The sequence below is a fragment of the Bufo gargarizans genome, chromosome 2, assembly GCF_014858855.1.
Source record: "Bufo gargarizans isolate SCDJY-AF-19 chromosome 2, ASM1485885v1, whole genome shotgun sequence".
In the NCBI taxonomy this organism is placed as follows: Eukaryota; Metazoa; Chordata; class Amphibia; order Anura; family Bufonidae; genus Bufo; species Bufo gargarizans.
Window position 1 is genome coordinate 110,635,018 of NC_058081.1, and position 25,521 is coordinate 110,660,538.

The 25,521-nt window shown below is 42.5% G+C and overlaps 1 protein-coding gene across 2 annotated transcripts in view; it reads left to right on the forward strand.

The window, feature by feature from the left end:
• The window catches only part of PCSK6 (proprotein convertase subtilisin/kexin type 6), a 248,014-nt gene that overhangs the window by 61,460 nt on the left and 161,033 nt on the right, over positions 1–25,521 (forward strand). For both annotated transcript variants that reach the window (XM_044279403.1, XM_044279404.1), the window contains exon 2: positions 13,198–13,302. In XM_044279403.1, the coding sequence (XP_044135338.1) occupies positions 13,198–13,302 (105 nt within the window). The remainder of the gene's footprint in view (positions 1–13,197; positions 13,303–25,521) is intronic.

Genomic DNA, 25,521 nt, shown 5'->3' on the forward strand with positions numbered 1-25,521 from the left:
AATGGGGTGTTGCCTATTGGGGTGGCCCAGCTGGACCTTCCTTGCAAGCTGTTAGCAATTCATTCATTACTTCTAGCAGGAGTAATAAATGAATGGTACAACATGGTCATAAGAATAAATGCTCCAAAATTATTACGATGCAAGTAGTTACTATAACAGACATGTCAGATCCTCATGAAATCGACTCACTATGGGGTGTAAAAGAAAATAAAGCATACTCATTACAGTTTGGATACTTTCCATGTTCTCCTCCTCTCTCCTTTCTTGTTTATCTTGCTATTGATTGGCATAGTGGTTGTTTCCTAGGAGTATTTTTGTCGATTATCGTGAGCTGCTTGAATTTTTTTTTTTTGGATGATATGGATTTCACAGAAACTCAGTGGTTGAATTCTAGGGTTATCATATCCATATGTAGTCCTCCCAGATGTGACTCCTCAGCATGAGTCAGCCTCCAGTCATAAAGCTATAATTTCAGTTCTAATTAAAGGTAGTCTTGCCTAGCAGCTAAATACTCTTGTCCTAAAATAACCTTAATTACGTGGTCAGGGGACACAGGTATTTTCAAGGCTGGGTAGTCTGGTATCCTTAACCACTTCCAGTCCTGGCCATTTACCCCCTTTCCTGACCAGGCCTAATTTTGCAAATCTGACATGTCTCACTTTATGCGGTAATAACTTTGGAACACTTTTACTTATCCAAGTAATTCAGAGATTTTTTTATCGTGAGTCGTGACACATTGTACTTCATGTTAATGGTAAATTTCAGTTAATGTTTTACCTTTTTTATTTAAAAAAAAGTTAATAATTTGACAAAAAAATCACTTTTCTAAATTTGAATCTCTGCATTTAAGACAGTGATGCCTCATAAAATATTCATTAACATTCACCATATGTCTACTTTATGTTGGCATCATTTTGGTAATGTAATTTTATTCTTTTAGGACATTAGAAGGTTTAGAATTTTAGAAGCAATTTCTGTAATTTTAGGAAAATTTCCAAAGTAAACTTTTTTAAGGACCAGTTCAGTTCTGAAGTCACTTTGTGGGGCTTGCCAACCCTTAAATGACCCCATTTTAGAAAAGACACCCCTCAAACTATTCAAAACTGTTTTTTAGAAATGTTGCTAACCCTTTATTTTGCTTTAATTCCTATGGAATACCTAGAGGTAAAATTATACTTGGGTGTGAAAATAAAAATTTTTATTTTTATTTTAGAAGTAAATTGTGATTTAGGCCCAGGCTTTCTTTTTCACTAAAAATAACGGAAGAATATCCCCCCACAATTTGCTACCCACTTTCTCCTGAAATATAGTAGTGGTCGTAAACTGTTATTTGAGGATACACCAGGGCTCAAAGGAAGGAGCGGCATCTGGAATTTGTGCTGTAGTTTTTATTGGCTCCATTTTGGGTTACATTTGGCGTGAAGTAACAAAAAAGCTGTCATTTTTCTTTTATTTTTTATACAGTTTACTTGATGGGGTAGAACAGTGATATTTTTATAGATCCGGTTATTATGGATGCAACTATACCAAATATGTCTAGTTTATTTTTAAGTTTTACACAAAAACATTTCATTTTTTGGCTATAGTCTCGTGTGAGGGCTTGTTTTTTGCAGGAAGAGGTGACATTATTGATGCCATTTTGGGGTACATATGACTTTTTGACAGTTTTTGTGGGGGGTTACAAAAATAAAGCAGTTTTGGCATTTATTTTTTTACTTGATGGGGTGGATCATGTGAGTGGTAGAGCCAATTGTTACAGACGTGGCGATACCAAATATGTCTTATTTTAATTTTTTAGCGTTTTACACAGTGCATTTTTAGAAAAAAAATCATGTTTTTGTGTTGCAGTTTTCTTAGCCATTTTTTTTATTTTTCTGGCTATGGTCTTGTGTTGGGGCTAATTTTTTGCAGGATTAGGTTACTTTTTTATTGCTACCATTTTGGGGTACATACGACTTTTTTATTTAACATATTTTTCTTGGGAGGCAAGCCAACAAAAACAATCTGTTTTGGCGCAATTTTTAATTTATTTTTATTTTTTACAGCGTTCACCTGATGGGGTAGATCATATGATATTATAGAGCTGGTCATTGTGAACGTGGTGATACCAAATATGTGTATTTTTTTTTCTTCTATTTTTTTCCCTTTTTAATAACTGATTTGGGGGGGCGGGCGACTTTTTTTTTTTATATATATATTTTTTTTTTTTTACACTGTCCCCCATAAGGTCATACAAAACCTCTAGGGGACATTTAACTTTTTTTACTATTGATTTCTCCTGTAACTGGGGCTGACATAGCCCCAGTTACAGTGTAAATATACACCCCGCAGAAAGGCTGTACAGCATAATACTGGGCAGTACAGCCTAAGTGCCGGGCAGATCGAGGTCTTTGGAAGTCCCAACAGCTCCTGTACTCCCCCGGCAGATCGTTTCCTCAGCTGTATATAGCGATCTAGAAGGAAGGGACACCCAGGAATGGTCCCTCCCTTCTCTCTGGGGTGCCCTGCTGTCACTGACAGCAGGCTCCCCACTCGACAGCTACATGATTGGTGTGCAGCTGCCATCTCTGAAAGGACGTTCAGAGAAATCCAACCGTCCAGGACTTTATAGTCAATGGGCGGTCGGGAAGTAGTTAAAGGGGTTGACTCACATAAGTAACTGGCCTTTATCATGTAGAGAAAGTTAATACAAGACACTAATGTATTGGGATTGTCCATATTGCCTCCTTTGCTGGCTTCAATATTTTTTCCACACAAATAAGATAGGGGGCGCCACAGCCACACAGTGAGTGAGCGTAGACTGTCAATGCGATTCACCCGGCAGGCGAGGACACACATGCTCGGTGGTGCGCAGCTGGAGGTGGTGAGTACAGCAGAAATGATACCAACATAGAAGAAATGAACAGCGGCACTCTCCCATATGCGATTGATCACAGCGACTTTAATGAAAATCAAATCAGGCAGGGGGCGGACAATACAAGAGCACGCATCAAACAGCAGCGACCATTTCGCGCTACATGCGCTTCATCAGGCTGTGCGTCAATGCGTGCTTGCGCCAACGTTCCTTTTAACTCTCAGTGCAGGCTGTTGTCATGGAGATTAAACACTCCAGGCTGCGTCCGTGTAAAAGGGTACATTCCACATATAACAACAACAAACTAGCAACCTAAGGATAGATACAATATACATAAGTAAATGCACATGATTCTGAACATATATTCACAGAAACGGACTGAGGTAATTTCTATCATTCAAACCAAGCTCCCCCAGGGCTTGTGTGCGCAGGATCCACCTGGTCTGCAGGAGGAGGCAATGTCTATCCCCCCCTGCAGGGGAACAGGTACAGTCTCCAGGCCGGAGAATAAAATACAGTTAGTGTCACCATGGACTTCCCTGACATGTTGAATAAACCTCGGACATCCCTTCCCTGTTTTAACAGGACTTAAAGTGTTCCCTCACTCTTTCGAAAAGACACCTTATACTCTTACCAATGTAGAATCGTCCGCAGGAGCACAGTAGTAAATATACCACGTACGTGCTCCTGCAGTTGATAAAGGTGTTGACTCTATATGCTGAATTCCCACAAACTCGATGCATTTTTTAAGGGAGTTGTGAGTGCAAAATGAGCAACTACCACACCTGAAGTTACCTTTGGGCAAATTGCTGTTAAGCCAGTTTCTACTCTTGCTGGCTTGGAACCTACTTCTGACGAGTCTCTTTTACAGTGTGGGTCCTCCTGAAGGAAATCAGTGGCTTCTGCTCAGTAAGCTCATTTAGGGTTGCGCATCTCCTCAAAATATCCCAGTTTTTAAAAATCACGGAGCGGATTTGCTCTGCCATGGGGCTATACTTGAATGAGAAAGCAAACCTAGTGGGCTTAATGCCTGCCTCTCCCCGTTTATCCCTACTGCTACTATTAAGTAGATTCTCCTGGGAAAAATTCTCTTCTACTCTCCTCATATCTAAGTTCAGTGGTCCCTCAGGGTACCCTCTCTCTATTAGGCGCTGCTTTAGATCTTGGGCCTGACTGCGATAGCCGCTGTCTTTACTATTGATGCGCCTCAATCTAATGAATTGTCCTTAAGGTACGGCTTTTTTAACTCTCTGTGGATAGAAGCTGTCGTGGTGGAGTAAGGAGTTGGTCGCCGTGGGCTTGCGAAAGCCCTCCGTGACCACCTCGTCGCCTTCCACCAGGACAGCCACATCCGAAAAACTCCAATCTAGTGCCTCCAAAGTTGAGGGTAAAGGTCATTCCCATGTCATTTTCATTTAGGAACTCCACAAACTCGGTACACTCACTCTTAGTACCTTTCCACACTATGAACACGTCATCCACGTAACGTATATATGTTTTCCAACTTGGGTAAATAGGGGTTCATAGTGGAATAGATGTATCTATCCTCAAGCCTGGCAAGGTACATATTAGCGAACGTGCAGGAGACGGGGGGTCCCCATAGCCGTACCCAGCTTTTGCCTGTACCAATCATTCCCAAACTGAAACACATTATCGGTTAAAATGAACTCAAGTGCTTCACCAATGAAATTACAATACATCTGACTCTTGCCCATATTGGCCACGATGTCAAGGACCGCCTCGACACCCGCATAGAAACTTTCCCAGGAGAATCTACTTGAATAGTAGCAGTAGGGATAAACTGGGAGAGGCAGGCATTAAGCCCACTAGGTTTGCTTTCTCATTCAAGTATAGCCCCATGGCAGAGCAAATCCGCTCAGTGATTTTTAAAAACTGGGATATTTTGAGATGCAACCCTAAATGAGCTTATTGAAAAGACAGACTTGTCAGAAGTAGGTTCCAAGCCAGCAAGAGTAGAAACTGGCTTAACAGCAATTTGCCCAAAGGTAACTTCAGGTGTGGTAGTTGCTCATTTTGCACTCAACTCCCTTAAAAAAAATGCATCGAGTTTGCGGGAATTCAGCATATAGAGTCAACACCTTTATCAACTGCAGGAGCACGTACGTGGTATATTTACTACTGTGCTCCTGCGGACCATTCTACATTGGCAAGACTATAAGGTGTCTTTTCAAAAGAGTGAGGGAACACTTTAATTCCGTTAAAAACAGGGAAGGGATGTCCGAGGTTTATTCAACATGTCAGGGAAGTCCATGGTGGCGACACAAACTGCATTTCATTCTCTGGCTTGGAGACCGTGCCTGCTCCTCTGCATGGGGGGGATAGACATTGCCTCCTCCTGCAGAGGGAGACCAGGTGGATCCTGCGCACACAAGCCCAGGGGGAACTTGGCTTGAATGATAGAAATTACCTCAGTCCGTTTCTGTGAATATATGTTCAGAATCGTGATTATTCACTTATGCATATTGTATCCATCCTTAGGTTGCTTGTTTGTTATATGTTGAATGTACCCTTTTACACTGACACAGTCTGGAGTGTTTAATCTCCATGACAACAGCCTGCACTAGGAGTTAAAAGGAACGCTGGCGCAAGCACGCATTGACGCACAGCCTGATGAAGCGCATGTAGCACGAAACGACCGCCGCTGTTTGATGCGTGCTCTTGTATTGTCCGCCCCCTGCCTGATTTGATTTTCATTAAAGGCGCTGTGATCAATCGCATATGGGTGAGTGCCGCTGTTCATTTCTTCAATATTTTTTCAATCACATTATACACTGTTCGTATCCAGGGGTTACGACCACCCCGTAATCCAGCAGAGATAGCCGTGCTTGCACACACTATAGGAAAAAGCTCCAGATTCTCCGGTGGCCAGGGCCGTGGCAACATGCGTAGACATGCACGCCTAGGAGCTCCCGTCCCAGCCACCTCATATCCTCACTGCATCGGAGGCCGAAACACCTAGAAACGAGCAGTGTACAATGTGATGGGGGGAAAAGAAAAGGATATGGACTGTCACAGTACATTAGTGTCTTTTTTTTTTCTACATGATAAATTGCTGAAGTGAGAGAACCCCTCTAACCATGCTTTGGGCAGTCCTTCTCCTTTCATAACCATGACTCCCAACTAGGGTCTCTGGAATTGGGGGTCCCTAGTATTTTTAGTACCCTAAAGGGTCTTTCACGTGAGCAATATGGATTGTGTCCAGATCTGTTCAGGGGAAAAACAAATGGTTTTGCATGAAAGTTCAATCACTTTTGTTCCGAAATTGTGTTCAGTGTGTGTATTTTGTATCCGGATTGCATGAAGGTTTACAAACCACATCTAGCAATACGTTTTTCACTGAAGCCCCATTCACTTATATGGGGTCGGGGCTGCATTAAAAACGCAGAATATAGAACATGCTGCGATTCTCACGGAACCCAGAACTGATGCGTGAAAAATAACCGCTCATGTACGCAGACCCATAGAAATGAAGGGATCAGGGTTCAGTGCGGGTGCTATGCGTTGACTTCATGTATCGCACCCATGTGAAAGGCCGAAGGAGGGCAACTAGTTCTGAATTTTGCAGCAAGAATCCTTCTGAGAGGTCGACTTTGAAGGTACGTGCTACACTATAAAGCTTTGCTTTCCAATACCAGTGTCTGAATATGCCCTCAACCCAAAGTGAATGCAATTAAATGAAATGATGATGGGCGGCTGAGCCATGTCGTGACAGTGTCTTCCTGGGTAATGGGGATGTCTGGGTCGTCTTAAATATTATACATAGATTTGTATTCCAGGGAGTTGGGCGCTCAGGGTTTTAATTTTGCTTTATAGCATCAAGCAGAAGGTCTAGCTAGAGGTTACTCAAGCGTGGTTATTTTTTATGAAGCCTGCTGGTTTTATCGGGGAAATGCCATAGATTATTAGACAAAAAAGGATTTGGGCTGGTGTTTTTATTTATTTCCATTAGGATGGCAGAAAGGCGGGTGTCACATCTCAAGATGAAGCACGCTATTTAGCTCACCCAAGCAGCAGAGAGAAATGATAGGAAGGTGATCAAAGTGCGTCATTACTCTCGCATCTGAAAAGTAGAACTAAAAATATAGTGAGTTGTGGGCTGCGAGACAGCGCTGCGCCAACATCCTTAATAAGAAGAAGATTATCATGAGCAGTAAAAGCTCCAAGCTATTGCTTTCACTAAATAAGTGGCTGATTATTCTGCATCGCATGAGCTGCATCTTGGAGAATACGGAGTCACTAAAAGGTGATGGATACAATTTATTAGGGAAGCAACCTTCGCCTGCCTAGTCGGGTAATTTCCAGATTGCGCTCTTGTTTAATAGCTCATCACACAAGAAGGGAGGCAGCGATCACATATGTTAATTGCACCTAACAGATGCTATATGTCCGCTGCCGAGTTTGAAAGGCTTTTGTGTTCTCTGCAGGTACGGGCAAAGGCGAGAGCTGGCGCTCAACTAGTACAGAGAACGGGGTGTTGTATACCCCTCAGCAGTGATGGGAAGGGGATTAGAGGCGTTTGGTTTGCCCTAGCGTGTACGGTTTCTATCCTGTCTGTCCATGAACCCCCAACTGGTAACACCCTGATGTACCTTTGTTCATAAACTTCTAATAGGAATAATAAAGGAACAGCACAATAGTTATAAAAAAAAATAACATACAGAATTGTTTCATGGAAATGCAAGTAGTTACTAAAACAGACATGTCGGGGGAGGCGAACGGTCATCTTTAACCCCTTCATGCAATTTTGGGCATTAGTGACCAAGCATTTATTTATTTTTTATGATAGAGCTATAACTTTGTTTCCAGGGATGTAGCCATGTATGGGAATGCAAGTAGTTACTAAAACAGACCTGTCTGGAGAGGCGACAGGTCCTGTTTAACCCCCCTTTCCTCCTGCATGAACTCTTGGACATTATCAACCAAGCAAATATTTTCATATTTTTTTTATTTTTTTTTAATCATGGTCTCCTTCCAAGAGCTATAAAAAAATTTTTTCCAGGAATGTAGCCGTGTGAGGGCTTGGTTTTTTTTTTTTTTTTGTAGTTTTTGGGGTAGTCATAACTTACTAATTACTTTTAACTTTCTGGGGGTTGGGGAAAAAAACATCAATCCCACCACTGAGTTTTTAGGTTAAAAATTTTGCAGCACTTATTGTTTAGTATACCCAACATGGTAATGTTCCTCCTTGGGTTAGTACGATTACAAGGATGCCAAATACATGGTGTTTTTTTTATTTATTTTTATTACTTTTCAAAATAAAAACTTCCATAACAAATGCACTTACCAAGGTAGCCTTTTATTTTTTAGTTACAATTTTTCATTTCAGCCTTGATTTTGCAGTCAAATGTAAACGGCTTCTGATTCTTTCAGTGTCAGTATTATCTGTATGACCACCCGATATGTTATGCGTTATACATTATATTGATGTTTAAAATGTAAACATTAATCTGACTATTGTACAAATGCAAAAAATCACAGCAATAAGGTAATAATGCACTTAATAAAATAGATGCAAGCATAATATATGAAGAATATAGTAGATAAAGGAGGGGCACTCCGTATAAGGGAATGAAAACAGCAAATGAATAATGGCTAAATGTTGTTTAATCCTATTATAAAAAGCCAATGCATCAAATAATCGCAATGTTAAAAACATCCATACAATATAATACCATAAAATACAATAAAATGAATACCCAATGGAAAAGGCCCCTGAAAAATTCACCAGACAATCGTAAAAAGTTCAAAAATTCGTGTTCGCGAATAATCAGCAGTCCTCACAATAAGAATAATCGCACCGGATCCTTATACACTTGGAGAGTTTGTTCTTAACTGAAGCCTGTGTCGCATACACGATCTGAAAAATCGTATTATGTACTGTCCGATTTAAATCCTCCATTTTGTTCGGATAATCAGATATATCAACAATCGTGAAGGGAATTTCTTACCCTGTTCCGTCACTGGCTCGATGTAATGGATCGAAAACACAGCCGATCTTACCCGAACGCGGCGTCCAACGTGGTATGGAGTCTCGAACGTGACGTCTCACGTGACTCCTCGGCTGAAGCAGTAGTGAAATAATCGATCCTTCTTGGAAATGCAGCCTCTAGTTCGAGACGAGGTAATAATCCAAATGCAAAAGTCACCCCGACCGTAGTCATTTCCTCTTGGTGACTCCTGATTTCTTGGGGAACGGCTCACTGTCCCAACTGGCCCAGACGCGTTTCAGGGTATACACCCCTTCCTCAGTGGTAAAGACAGTGAGCACTTTGCAACATTTATACCTTCCCAAGAGACCAGCCATGGGTGGGACTGATCTAATTGGGACATCATGAAAGCCCGATATGGAATCCTGTTGTCCTTTATATCTCTGTAGGAGCCATATAAAACACTATTCTTAAAGCGGAAGTCACTTTCAGCTCCTGAATTGGATCATATATCCAGAGAGTATTCAAATATGCAAAACAACATCATATGAACAAAAATAATAATAAAAGCATGTTAAAAACATAAATACGGATGTAATAATTATAAAAAACGCACATGCGTTTTTTCCGATGCGTTTTTTTCTTTAAAATGCTAAAATCCTCCATCTAGGAGGTCCAGATGGCATACCAGGGGGTTTACCTCCATTTAATCAAAATTCTGACATTAATTTTTTGCCAGATTTATTCTACAGCCTAACATAAGTCTAACAAGTCAAAAAAGGAGAGGAGAGCCGGGCAGGGAGGAAGGAACAGAGTGCTGATAGACAGACCAACTCTGGATCTGCATCACCACCCAGCTCGCCCCCGCTTCAGCCGAGGAGTCACGTGAGACGTCACGTTCGAGACTCCATACCACATGGGACGCCGCGTTCGGGTAAGATCGGCTGTGTTTTCGATCCATTACATCGAGCCAGTGACGGAACAGGGTAAGAGATTCCCTTCACGATTGTTGATATATCTGATTATCCGAACAAACTGGAGGATTTAAATCGGACAGTACATAATACGATTTTTCTGACAGTCAGATCGTGTATGCGATTCATTTAGAGCCCGACACAGGCTTGCGTTAAGAACGAACTCTCCAAGTGTATAAGGATCCGGTGCGATTATTCTTATTGTGGGGACTGCTCATTATTCGCGAACACGAATTTTTGAACTTTCACGATTGGTGAATTTTTCAGGGGCCTTTTCCATTGGGTATTCATTTTATAGTATTTTATGGTATTATATTGTATGGATGTTTTTAACATTGCGATTATTTGATGCATTGGCTTTTTAGAATAGGATTCAATAACATTTAGCCATTATTCATTTGCTGTTTTCATTCCCTTACACGGAGTGCCCCTCATTTATCTACTATTTTCTTTGGTCTATTTGTGCGGTCTGGGTGGACCGAGAGGTGAGCACCCTTATCCATCCGGTCTATAGGTAGAGTCGTTGGTTTACACTGTTTCTTCTAAGCATATTATATGGACAAAGTCCTCACTCTGATGTAATAAAATCTGAGACTCTTAGCCAATATATTTTGATCAAAACACATCTGTGCCCGCCTACTAAGGGCCAAGGTAGTCTCGGGTCAGGCGGGTCCTACGCTAAACCTGCCTAAGCCGTTGGGCTTCTATGTTCAGGAGCGCAGACGCCGCACATATGGTATGCTGCTCCTAGTCACCTCCATGTGCATCAAGCAACCAATGGGAGGAGGAGCAAGCACGGCCATATGTACCACCTAATCAAGGCGCTCTATTGGATAGGGGAGGGGGGCAAAAGTGCAGAGGAATTCTACTCCCAAGATAATAGGTGCGCATTCACACTTGAAGGTGCCACTCCCTAAAGCAAATACTAAATAGACAAAAAAAATCACAGAAAAAAACAAAGATAAAAACATACTGCACGGTATGATAAATAAATGTGCGGATGTCAGTGGCCATGTTCATGCAAAAAAAATCACATAAGATAATGCACTTAATAAAATAGATGCAAGCATTATATATGGACCGAGCCCTCACTCTGATATGATAAAATCTGAGACACTTAGCCAATATATTTTGATCAAAACACATCTATGCCCACCTACCAAGCGCCAAGGTGGTCTCAGGTCAGACGGGTCCTACGCTAAACCTACCTAAGCAATTGTGCTTCTATATTCATATTGTACAAATGTAGAAATAAAAAATAGATTTTAAAAAACAAAAAACTAAGGCTTTTGCATCATGGCATCCCAAGACCCGTAACTTTTTTTTTTTTTCTGTCTCTTTATACAGAGTGGAGTGGGGTTTTATTTTGATTTGGGTTTTGATTAGATATTTTTTTTGTCATTTTCAGTTGTCATTTTGGGGTGCATAACACTTGTGATTTGCTTTTTATTCTGTTATTTTGGTGGTGAATAAGTAAACAAAACCCCAGCAATTCTGGCTTTCTTTTTTTTTTTTTATGCAGTTCACCATACAGGATAAATTACATGATAATTATATAGTGTGGGTTGTTGTGTGGGTGTTTTATTTTTTCCATTGAAATGATTTTTTTGAGTGGTTTTTATATATTTTTTTAACTTGGAGATTTTTTATTTTTGCTTAATAAATGAACTCTTAACTATTTACTAGTCCCACAAGGGGGCTGTGACAGGCAATCTTTTTATTGCTTCTATAATGCACAATGCATTATGGGTTTGTGGTACATTGCATTATAATCAGTGCTATACTGACGGTCACCATCAGGGCGCGCCAGAGGCGAAGCCTTATGGAAAGCCCTGCAGGCAGGCCTGGGGCCTTTATTACAGACCCGCAAGTGGGTAGTTGATTTAACAGTGTGGTTTCTTCATAGAGAACTCGGAACAGAATCTGCCACAGTGATCAGCTGGTCGTCACAATGCCAGGCAGCCCCAGCAGACATTTGGTTTTGCCATGGGAAGCCAAGGGAAGCTGGGGCTAGCCATGCATTGCTGATGTAGGGGGCATGTAGTATTACATGGCAGAGGGTGAGATGCTCTCATGGTGAATATGCACAGGACTGCCTTCATGAGATCTCGTTTGAATAACAGCCCAATTTAAGACTTCCGTTCTTTAGAAAAGATCTCAAGCCGACCTTGCAAAGTACATTGAAGCGCTCTTTGTTTGGTGGATGACTATTGTAAATTTGCATTTGTCTTCCGCTTTCCATCAAGAATGATAAAAGAAAAAACGAAACAAAGTCGAACTGGTGATGTCGACGCGTAACGAGTGGATTGTAGAATTTATTTTTCTGTTCCAGTACTAATCCAGGACCATATGGATCTCCTAGAAGTGGTGGCCTCTCCAGAATTCTATGCTGAAGCGATTCCTTGCATTAGGAATTGCCACACTAATTAGTTGTGAGAGCAACCTCAGATGTCTCCAAACCTTGGTATTAAGGACACTTTCTGCCAAGAAAAATATATTCATATTTTATTTTTTTTTCCCTGGTGGTGGAATACTTTCCAGCAACGAGTGCTAATTAATTGGTTGCCTTCACGATGCTTGCTGTAATGTGTTTTCCGAGGATGATGTTCTGTCCTTTGATACAATTAGCTGTGTGTTTCCTTGAAATCTTTCAAATGATTTTTTTTCAAATAGAAAGTTAACCATTTAGTGGTCCCAGCGATTTTAGTTAGAATGAAAGAAAAATGTCATGTGTATTGCTTTCTAGGTTTATTCATTGATTATATGTCAATAGGAGACATGGGCTGCATACACAGCAAGAAGTCCGCACAGAAATCCACACGTGCAAATTATTTTTATTTTTTGTTGGTGCAGATTTTCTGCTTATATTAACACCCCCTTTGAAGTCTGAGGGAAAACGCCTATACAGAAGGTGCAGGATCGCACAATTGACGTGCTGCAGATTTTAAAATCCGCACCTAAGTAAAAAAAGCAGTGTACATGAGGTTTGTCAAATTTCATATATTTTGCTGGTACTGTATTACACTGCGGTTTATCCACACCAAAATCTACATGGAAAAAGTGCAAGTAATCCTCAACGTGTGCCGGTAGCCAAAAGAGGGCATTTATTATTCCTGCTACTCTAGTTTTCTCACATTAAAAAGTTGCAAAGCCCAGTTTTCTTGCAACTTTTAGTCGCATCTGGCATTTTGACTGTAGCATCCTAAGAAGGAGCAGTTGATCACGTGTGTATGGCGGAAGTCTTTTACCAACAAGTCTATGGTCGGCTGTTGACTGGCTTTTGTCCTTTATTGATATGTTAATAGGAAAATAGACTTTAGACTTGCCACCCGATGTATTTTACAGCAATTGTAATCCATGCCTATACATGTGTAGGGAAATGTTCTAAGTAACCTTGTTTTGAATTTCATCTGTTTTGCAGATCGGGAATCTTGAGAATTACTACCATTTTTATCACAGCAAGACCATTAAGCGGTCCACGTACAGCAGCCCAGGAAGGCACAACTTTCTTCAGATGGATCCAGATGTGAGTAAAGCTTGTGTTTAGTAAATGATAGTAAATGAACATGTTCGGGTTCTAGTTTTTGAATCCTAGACCTTTTTATCCTAGTTTTAGGATACATTTTGTATTGAACATACAGTTGCGAAGATTTCCCACGTTAGAACATAGAGTAGCTTTTCTGGAAGATACGCTTGTTTTCTAGGGGTGATGTGCTGATAAATCTGTTTCCTCCCAGTTGAACCACTACTTATGCATAGTCCTTAGGCAGCAGTAGTTGGTCTTCCAGACCACCTATATTAATGCACTGCAGCTATTGGCTATAGTTGGCGTACTGATGTATTGCTGCTATTCTGCTTAATGCACACAAGCTCTGTGGCAGCTGCTTCCATATAAAGGGGTTGTGCCACTAAAAACACTTATTCCCAATCCACAGGACAGGGAATAAGTGTGTGACTTCTGGGACCCCTTAGCGATCATGAGAACAGGGTTCTAAAAGTGCTGCCAACCTGCCCCATAAGAATAGAGCATTGGTGCGCTTCCTCCACTCCATTCACTTGTATGGGCCTCTGCAGCCCCATAGAGATGAATAGAGCAGAGATCGCACATGCTCACCACCGCTCAATTCTCATGGGGCATATTGGCAGCAATTTTGGACTCCCATTCTTGTGATCGCTGGGGGTCCCTGCAGTTGGACCCCCCCCCCCAGTGATCAAAATCTTATCTGTGGATTGAGGATGAGTGGTATTAGTGGCACAACTCCATTTGAGTGCAAAAATTACATGCAGCTAAAGTCTGGGTCAATTTTTAATAAGGTTTCTTTATTTAACGGCAACATAACAGTTGATAGTAGAATATTTTTTGCTGTTTATGCTATCAGATGTCAGAACCTAAAATGAAAGATGACTCTTGGTTTGAGTCTTGTGTATTCATAAGGGGAGTGATTTACACTCCAGCAATATAGCGGGGGAGTTAATAGGGGAGCAATCACCTCAAGAATACAAGATGTTAGCATGTTATAGAGCAGGAGGAGCTGAGCAGGTTGATGCATAATGTTGTGGGAAAAGATTCCGTAAAACTTGTAAGGCTCCATTCACATGTCTGCAAGTCAGTGCTCCAGATGGAAACCAAATTGGTCATCAATGCGACTTAGAATTTACAAATGGCGACAAGACTTTAGTCTTGATGCCATTTGCAACCAGACCCGCCGCCGCAGCTCTGCAGTTGAATGTTCTTCTCAGCAGCGCAGTGGAGAAGGAGTCTTTCCCTCCCCCCCCTGTGCTGCTGCTGCCTCTAATAAGAGACTGTAGGAGGAGGGTAGGGGCTGTGGCCACTGCGCCACCAATGACGATAACTGACCTGTTAATACAAATACAGTAGGCGGCTGCCGAATCACATAGCCGGGACCCGACCTCTGACAGGGAGCTGCGATCAGCGGCAGTTAACCCCTCAGGTGCCGCACCTGAGGGGTTAACTTCAGCGAATCGCAGCCCCCTGTCATAGAAGTCGGGTGCCGGCTATTTGATTCCGGCACCCGCCTCCTGTATTTGTATTAACAGGTCAGTTATCTTCATTGGTGGTACAGTGCGGTATTGATTATCGCAATACTTTTTTATGGTGTCGATCTGATCGGCGTAGCGTTGTCACGATACCAACATTTTTATTTGGATTTAATTTGGCTCCGAAATTTTTCAGTTCAGGAGCCAATGGCTATTTACTTTTTTTTTTGTCTGGAGCACTGCAAGTGTTCGCACCCGTTCCACAATTGTGCGGAATGGGTGCAGACCCATTCATTCTCTATGGGGACTGAATGGATGCGGAGAGCACACTATGTACTCTCTGCATCTGTATTTCCGGAGCGCGGCACCAATCTTTCGGTCTGCAGCTCCGGAAAAAAATAGAGAATGTCCTATTCTTGTCCGCAATTGCAGACAAGAATAGGCAGTTCTGAAGGGGTGCCGACCGGGTGTATTGCAGATCTGCAATTTGCGGATCTGCAACACACTACGAACGTGTGAATGGGCCCTAATTTATTAATTTATATTCCTGCGTGTTCTGGGCTTTGTAGTCCAGGAGGCGGTCCTATCAGTGATTGACAGCTGTCTGTACACACTGTCATAGAGGGAAGGTTGACGGTAGGGCTGCAACGATTAATCGATGTAATCGATTATATTCGATAACTGGATTCGTTGTCGACGAATCCAGTTATCGAATAATCGCCGATTCGTTGCTATTCGGGCGGTCGCTGCATCTTTATTTTACCTTTTTACAATGACGCTCCCGCTCCTGTAACAGCCAGGCAGAGCGGACGGCGGCGTAACGTCACTCACTCACGTGACACGCCTGCTCCGCCTCCTTCATTCATGAAGTGGGCGGAGCAGGCGCGTCACGTGATTGAGTGACGTAACGCCGCCGTCCGCTCTGCCTGGCTGTTACAGGAGCGGGAGCGTCATTGTAAAAAGGTAAAATAAAGATGCAAGCGCCGGGGCTGTTAGGGGGAAGGGGGGTCTGTGTATAGCACTGCTATGGGGAGGGGGGAGGATCTGTCTATAGCACTGCTATGGGGAGGAGGGGTGGTCTGTGTATGGCACTGCTATGGGAAGGGGGGTCTGTGCACTGTTATGAGGAAAGGGATCTGTGCACTGTTATGCCCATAACAGTGCACATATCCCCCTCTCCATAACTACGCCGTCCACAGATCCCCCATATACGCCGTCCACAGATCCCCCATAAACGCCGTCCACAGATCCCCCATAAACGCCGTCCACAGATCCCCCATAAACGCCGTCCACAGATCCCCCATAAACGCCGTCCACAGATCCCCCATAAACGCCGTCCACAGATCCCCCATAAACGCCGTCCACAGATCCCCCATAAACGCCGTCCACAGATCCCCCATAAACGCCGTCCACAGATCCCCCATAAACGCCGTCCACAGATCCCCCATAAACGCCGTCCACAGATCCCCCATAAACGCCGTCCACAGATCCCCCATAAACGCCGTCCACAGATCCCCCATAAACGCCGTCCACAGATCCCCCATAAACGCCGTCCACAGATCCCCCATAAACGCCGTCCACAGATCCCCCATAAACGCCGTCCACAGATCCCCCATAAACGCCGTCCACAGATCCCCCATAAACGCCGTCCACAGATCCCCCATACATAAACGCCGTCCACAGATCCCCCATAAACGCCGTCCACAGATCCCCCATAAACGCCGTCCACAGATCCCCCATAAACGCCGTCCACAGATCCCCCATAAACGCCGTCCACAGATCCCCCATAAACGCCGTCCACAATTTGTTTTAATATGGCCTTTGAACATAATTTTTCAAGTAAGATCATATAAACCTCTGTTTTGTAATTTTGTCGTTTTTCCCGATTAATCGATTAATCGTAGAAATTAATCGGCAACTAATCGATTATTCAAATAATCGTTAGCTGCAGCCCTAGTTGACGGTCATTGATGGTATCCCCTCCTGGACTTCAAAGCCCAGAATGTGCAGGAATTTACATGTATAAAATACAGGTTATATTGAATGTTACCATAAAACTATATCTGCTCAGCACCACCTGTTCCATAACATGTTGCCTGCAGATTAACTTGCATTTTCATAGTGACAGGTTCCCTTTAAGTGGAAATATACAGCAAGCATATTGTAATCACTGCTGTTACGTACTTCATGCTTAGTTGGCTCATCCTGGCAGTATAGAGGTTAATGTCTGTATCGAGGATGGAAGTATGGCAGAATTTGCTGCAGTTATTTTTGGACTAAGCGCCGTCTTTCCAGACATGTAATGACACTTTATTATGTAGCAGAATGACATTTCTACGCCCTCTCTCCATTCGCGCTCCTCTTCCTTTAGGTTCCCACATATGCACATTGATTCTTTGTATTGGAACGCTAAGCTTAAAGTGAAATGCACATTAAACCAGACGCCAACCCATTCGGCAACCTTTGTGAACTCGGACTACTAATGTTTTATGTTTATTCTTTGCACACTAAAACGGTTCTTCAGCTTTCCTTTGCTCTTACTGGTTTCTTTCCTGGAAACATTGGTAGACTAAGGGCTCTTTCACACCTGCGTTATAGTCTTCCGGCATAGAGTTCCGTCGTCGGGGCTCTATGCCGGAAGAATACTGATCAGGATTTTCCTAATGCATTCTGAATGGACAGTCCGTCCTTCAGGATGCATCAGGATGTCTTCCGTTCCGGAACGGAACGTTTTTTGGCCGCAGCAAATAGCGCAGCATGCTGCGCTTTTTGCTCCGGCCAAAAATCCGGAACGCTTGCCGCAAGGCCGGATCCGGAATGAATGCCCATTGAAAGGCATTGATCCGGATCCGGCCTTAAGCTAAACGTCGTTTCGGCGCATTGCCGGATGCGACGTTTAGCTTTTTCTCAATGGTTACCATGGCTGCCGGGACGCTAAAGTCCTGGCAGCCATGGTAAAGTGTAGCGGGGAGCAGTATACTTACCATCCGTGCGGCTCCCGGGGCGCTCCAGAGTGACGTCAGGGCGCCCCAAGCGCATGGATCACGTGATCGCATGGACACGTCATCCATGCGCATGGGGCGCTCTGACGTCATTCTGGAGCGCCCCGGGAGCCGCACGGATGGTAAGTATGCTGCTCCCCCGCTCCCCGCTACTACTATGGCAACCAGGACTTTAATAGCGTCCTGGCTGCCATAGTAACACTGAAAGCATTTTGAAGACGGATCCGTCTTCAAATGCTTTCAGTACACTTGCGTTTTTCCGAATCCGGCGTGTAATTCCGGCAAGTGGAGTACACGCCGGATCCGGACAACGCAAGTGTGAAAGAGGCCTAAGCAATGTGTGGCTTGACCCAGGTGACAGGTTTTTATTTCTTTAATGTATGTGACTTCATTAACAAAGTGTCAAGTTCTACATATTTGGCCCTTGCTGGCTTATGATTGCTTCCATACGTCTAAAACTCACCTGAAGAAACCCCATGGCTCTGAACCTGTTGCAGAAATGCAGTTGTGATATGTGTTTATATAGCACCAAACTGTCAGGCAAAAAGTTCTATCTAGATGGAATAGCAGAAGTGACACAATAGGCACACAGTGCACATTTTTTTCTGGTGGAACAGGAATATAAAGTGGACATCCAGCCAGGATTGGAGCCAACTCAGATATAAAGAGCAACCTAAAAACATAGCAGATTGGAGATATCTGACAAGGTCTGATTGTGTATGATCAGAGTATGGTTGTAGTCGAAATTAAGTTGTGTGACACATTCCTTGTTGAGCAACTCAATTTGTGCAAAACAAATTAGTTACAATATCAGCCTCTGCTGGCTCCACTGCTCAAGAGAACCTAGATGAAACCTAGGTAATCATGGGAAGAACATACAAACTTCAGTATTGGCTACAGTTTAGTTTCCCCTTAATAAACCCCGAGTTCTTAGAAACTTGGATTCAAGAAGTTGTTGGACACAGCCCTCAAAGATTCTGGTACATGCTACAGTCTCCCTGTTCCTCTACATCCCACAGAGATGAACTTCTGAAAATTCAATTATGGTAACTGCTTATTAATACAGGCAAGAAATAAGACTTTTTGGGTTCCAGACATTCACACTGCAGTAAGGAGATGAAATGTTCCATGCGCTTATACGTAGATACTTTACCTGTATTGGGTGTGATATGTAGACACTGGGACCTCTCTCTACCGAGACTTGTTGCAATCCAAATCTTAAAACGTATATAATGTTTTCTAATCTCCTTATAAGAAGCCTGACTGATTCATTTACAGGAAGATTGTCCCTCTGAGCACAGTTAAAGGGGTTCTCAAAGATTCTACAACTATAACTCAAGTAACAGAAGTCTAGATGTGCTTTCATTTCCTAGGGCTCTGTTTTTTATATGTTCTTTGAGAACTCCTTGTGGGCATCCAATCCAAAACTTTACATATGTTGTGATTTGGTATACAAATGTAATGGCGTAAACATCATTGTTGTAGGAAAGACCCAAACATCTTCCGTAGTGGCCTATACAAGAGCGTGAAGAACCAGAATAGTGTGACGTTGTACTTAAAGGGAATATGTCACCACATACCTCCATAGTAATCCAAATGATTTATCCGATGTGTGCCCGTCTCCTGACTCAAACGCAGTTTCCCCCATTCCAATCGTTGCCTGCATTCCAAATAAGTTCATGCTTTTATTATATGCAAGTGACCTGGTTGGTCCTGTGTCACCATTGCACCTCGTTGCACCAATGCTTTTCTCTGGCTGTGCCCCCCAGCTTTGAGTGACAGAGCTAGGCAGTGGTGACATTATCTCCCCTGGCCCTGAACTCTTACACCTACAGTCAGGTCCATAAATATAAAATTCTAAAAGTTTTTGCTCTGTACACAACCACAATGGATTTGAAATGAAACAAAGTGCAGAGTGTCAGCTTTAATTTGAGGGTATTTACAGCCAAATCAGGTGAATGGTGTAGGAATTACAACAGTTTGCATATGTGCCTCCCACTTGTTAAGGGGCCAAAAGTAATGGGACAGAATAATAATCATAAATCAAACATTCACTTTTTAATAATTGGTTGCAAATCCTTTGCAGTCAATTACAGCCTGAAGTCTGGAACGCATAGACATCACCAGACGCTGGGTTTCATCCCTGGTGATGCTCTGCCAGGCCTCTACTGCAACGGTCTTCAGTTCCTGCTTGTTCTAGGGGCATTTTCACTTCAGTTTTGTCTTCAGCAAGTGAAATGCATGCTCAATCCGATTCAGCTCAGGTGACTGACTTGGCCATTGCATAACATTCCACTTTACCTTTACCTTAAAAAAAAAAAAACCTCCGTGGCTGCTTTGCAGTATGCTTTGGGTCATTGTCCATCTGCACTGTGAAGCATCGTCCAATGAGTTCTGAAGCATTTGGCTGAATATATGATTTGGCTGAATATATGAGCAGATATTGCCCGAAACACTTCATAATTCATCCTGCTGCTTTTGTCAGCAGTCACATCAATAAATACAAGAGAACCAGTTCCATTGGCAGCCATACATGCCCACGCCATGACACTATCACCACCATGCTTCACTAATGAGATGGTATCCTTAGGATCATGAGCATTTGCTTTCCTTCTCCATACTCTTCTCTTCCCATCACTTTGGTACAAGTTGATCTTGGTCTCATCTGTCCATAGGATGATCAAGAACTGTGAAGGCTTTTTTAGATGTCGTTTGGCAAACTCTAATCTGGCCTTCCTGTTCTTGAGGCTCACCAATGGTTTACATCTTGTCGTGAACCCCCTGTATTCACTCTGGTGAAGTCTTCTCTTGATTGTTAACTTTGACACACATACACCTACCTCATGGAGAGCGTTCTTGATCTGGCCAACTGTTGTGAAGGGGGTTTTCTTCACCAGGGAAAGAATTCTTCGGTCATCCACCACAGTTTCCGTGGTCTTCCGGGTCTTTTGGTGTTGCTGAGCTCACCGGTGCGTTCCTTCTTTTTAGGAATGTTCCAAACTGTTGTTTTGGCCATGCCTAATGTTTTTGCTATCTCTCTGATGGGTTTGTTTAGTTTTTTTTAGCCTAATGATGGCTTGCTTCACTGATAGTGACAGCTCTTTGGATCTCATCTTGAGAGTTGACAGCAACAGATTCCAAATGCAAGTGGCATACTTGAAATGAACTCTGGACCTTTTTATCTGCTCATTCTAATTGGGATAATGAGGGAATAACACACACCCGGCCATGGAACAGCTGAGAAGCCAATTGTCCCATTACTTTTGGTCCCTTAACAAGTGGGAGGCACATATGCAAACTGTTGTAATTCCTACACCGTTCACCTGATTTGGATGTAAATACCCTCAAATTAAAGCTCGCACTCTGCAGTAAAGCACATCTTGTTCGTTTAATTTCAAATCCATTGTGGTGGTGTATAGAGCCCAAAATGTTAGAATTGTGTCGATGTCCCAATAATTATGGACCTGACTGTATGCACTTGCCTCGGGAGTCACTGCACACACAGAGGCCTGAAGCTTGCCAGGCAGTAGGAGTCTGTACTGTCCATGTGCTGATCCCCAAGGTGGACACGCAGGCACTAGAGTTCAAGGCTAGGCAAGATGGCCATCACTCACTGGGCGAAAGCCAACAGTGAAAAGGAGGGGAGCTTTTGGCGCAACAAGGTGCGGTGGTGACGCAAGACCAAGCAGGTCATTTGCATATAGCAACATTTAGAATTTATCTGGAATGCAGGCACTGATCGGGATAGGGAAGTAACATTTAAATCTGCAGACAAGTGCTCATCTGACAATTCATTTGGATTACTATGGAGGTATAACTGAGTAAAGGGAGATGTAGAATTCAGGGGGACCATATGTTCTCAAATAACGCAACCCTGTTTTAGCATATAGCCATTAAATTTTTCTCAGAGCGTTCTATTCTGCCGAGCTACTGCCAGGTTAAGCATGAGGCTTGGCTTTTTCTGTTGCTGTGCTACATGTGATATATTGCCATGGTAGCATGCATTCAAGAATTGAAATGCTGTATTCTGAATTCTAGGGACTTTATCTCCCAATAACAGTATTTCTGGGAGTTTTCTGCCATTTGTGTGCATTTTTGGGTCCATGTGTTTTTTCCAACAAGCACCATGTGCTATGTGGCTTTTTTCATTAAGTTTCTATAAAGGGGGAAAAAAGTGTCAAAAACACTCTATAAATAAGAAACCAAAAAGCTTGTAACATCATGGAGTCTTTTACAAGCCATAAAAAAGCGTGTGCGAAGGAAGTCCTAAAGAGGTTGTCACTTTAGCAAGTGGCATTTATCATGTAGAAAAGGTTAATACAAGGCACTTACTAATATGGACTATTGTGATTGTCCCATATTGCTTCCTTTGCTGGCTTGATTTATTTTTCCATCACGTTATACACTGCTTGTATCCAATGTTACGACCACCCTGCAATCCATCAGTGGTGGCTGTGCTTGTACGCTATAGAAAAAGTGTGGGCCTTTCTGGTGGCTGAGACTGCAGGAGTGCTCATAGGCTGCTGATTTTTCCTATAGTGTGCAAGCACGGCCACCACTGCTGGATTACAGTGTGGTTGTATCCATGGAAACGAGCAGTGTATAATGTGATGGAAAAATGAATCCAGCCAGGAAAGGAAGCAATATGGACAATCAATACATTAGTAAGTGGCTTATATTAACTATCTCTACATGATGCATGCCACTTGCTGAGGCGACACATAAAAAACTAGCTTTCTTTGCATTTCACTTTTTATTTATTTTTATTATTTGTAGCATTTTTGGATAACCCATGTGAAGGGCTTTTTGAATCCGTTTAGTTCACCCTTTATGCTGTGAATCCTGGACAAATCTTCTGGCACTTGTGGTTAAAACCACCATAGCTTTAGCATACTAGGTTTAAAAAAATAGCGGAGGCACAAACGGCCATCATCCATAGCTGTTGTTTTTTCAGCATAAGGCTACATTCACATGAACGTGGTGTTTTGCAGATCCCCAAAACACAGACAGCGGCCTATGTGCATCTTGCAAGTTGCCGACCGCACATACCGCGGCTGTGATAGAAAATGCCTATTCTTGTCCGCAATTGTGGACAAGAATAGGACATGGAATATTTTATATTTTTTTGCAGGGACAAACTGTGTGCTGTCCGAATCTTTTGCGGCCCCATAAAAAAGAATGGGTTCACACCTGTTCTACAAAATTGGGTCGTGTCAATGTAGCCTAAACTGTGTCAAAAACCACAGATGCAAAAACATCACAAAAGTGCCAAAAAATACCACTAAATACCTATGTGAATCCACTCTTAAGAGTTATCCTATCTAGACTGCACTTTTCTATATGCTCTTTTAAAGGATGTGAACACCGTCAGGGTCACTTGTTTTATGATTGCATTTTCAGTTAGTCTTTATTTAAAAATGTCATCAGTTCTTGTGCTCCAGGGTTAAATTTCAGCCTGAGCCATCAGGTTAGTCTTATGATTGCCCTTATAGAGACATCATCTCTGAATACCTGACAGCTCATAATAGCTAAATTCTTAGCAAGCGGTGAGTGTTTATCAGCTGTCAGAAGTTCATAGATGACTTAAAAAAAAAAAAAGGTAAATAGACGTGCATTCGCTCACCCATTTACAGCAGTGCCGCACCTCTTGGATCTCCACAGTGCTCTAGACGCACCCAGGCTTGGTATCCGTTCAGTTCCTTTATGCTGCTAATCCTGGACAAGTCTTCTGGCACTTGTGGTTAAAAACGCCAAATCTTTATTTCAAGGGCATAAAAACATCATGCAATGCAAAAAAAAATTAAAAAAAATTCTATGGCCTGATGGTTTCACGCGCTTGAAATACAAATTTGGGGCCAGATTTATCATTACTCTGACACTCCACTTTCACATATGGCTAAAGTCAGTTTTAGCCAAGTCAGATTTATGATCGGCCCTTTAAGACTAATAAATGTGGTTTGACGGTGGCAGCTTTACGAAAGTTGCATGTTCTATTAAAAAGTCTCATAAGATAAGCATGGTCCTCACTGGAGTGAAATTGCGCTTCTTTTTGCAACTTTTTTGCAACTTTTTTGCAACTTTGTAAAGAGTCGCAATAGTAAATCTGTCTAGAGATTCATTTACATAAGAAAACACGCCCACTTTCAGAAAACTGGCGAGCATATTTCAGAGCAGAAAAGTCGCAAATTTTTGCGCAGTTTTAGCGATTGCGCAAAAATTAGCAACTTTTTCACTCCATTATTCTGACTTGAGCTAATGATAAATCTAGCCCTTGCTAGACTTATTCAGAGTTCAGAGATGAGGGCTATACATCATCCACTCATCAGAGCAGCAACCTCACTGCTAAAACTGAAAATGAGATACCCTGCAGATAGACTGAAGCTTAACGCTGTAAAAAAAAAACTGCCAAAAATGTTTAATAAAGATGAATTGAAAAAAAGCTTTTAGCCCAAAAATGTTTAAAAAGCAATCCTAAAAAAAAAAACACAAAAAAATGCTTCCATAGGTGTTCATAGACGATTAGACAAGTTGGATATGTGATTGATGCCGAGATATTTTTGGAAGGGTATTGCCAGATGAGGCAATGCCTTTTGGCAATGTTTTTCTCAAAAACAAAGTCTCAACTGTGTGACATATGGCTACAAATCTCTATAAGAAGTCTACCTGATGCAGCTTATGTCACCTGCGTACTTTTAAATGTGCCATATGGTTTATGCTCATCTCACAATGCCGCGTCGTAGTTTTACTCCAAAATTTCCTTTAAAAAAAAAAAAGCTTCAGGCTGCCTTTGATTTGTGTGCATCTGGGTATTTCCACAGCTATTCAGGTTTCTACATCCAGCTTCTTACGCCTGTCTGGTGACCCTCATCACTCCATGGAAATTAACTTGGTCCTGCAATGCATGTGCTGCCAGGTATACGCAACAGTAAAAGACCATGGGGCCATCTGTCATTTCCCTCACCCACGTGTGTCACATCAGGCTCAGCAGCTGCAGGGCGTTTTACACATGCTTTCTAAAGCTCCCCCTCGGAATTTAGTAAGAGATGAACAACACTTTGCTTAAGGCTCAGACAAGCTCTCGGGGTCTTGTTCCTTGCAAGGCACTAAATGGCTATTAATAATTGATGGAGTTGAGCAGAGACGTTGGATGCTACAGTATTCTAGATTTCAGGAGTAGGAGAGGCAAGGAGCAGAAATCAAAGCCTGCCCATAGACTGAAGTGAAGACTGGCACGTCCCAAAGCCTAGCGCACCTTCAGCCTGGCACACTGTTCAAGAGCGATTAACCTAAGGAATATTTTAACCTGTTAATTCGCTTTTAATAGAAGTCATGTACGCTGTGACTGTAGAAGTGGTTAATATCATTAAAACCACATTTATTGAAACCGTTTATAGCGAACCCACATCTCCCGATCGAAAACGAACATTCATGTCATGTGGCTTGTGTTCACTTATCTTTCATAGCTTCTGTTTTTGTATTTGCCACATTGTCCCTTTGGTGTACATCCATTACATCTCGCTTCCAGTTCTGGGATACTGCTCAAAGCACCCTCCTGAAGTCTCTGCCTCACTGCCATATGGGTAAGATTCTAGTTGTGATCCTCTTGGAAGGCCCATTGTACCATGAATCCATCATAAGGAAGAGGCAAATGGAGATGTTCACAAGTGCTCCTGCCATGCCCAGTTAGTAGATGAGTGAAACTGCGGATGGAGTAACTTATTTCTTCCTGTACACGAGACACTTAG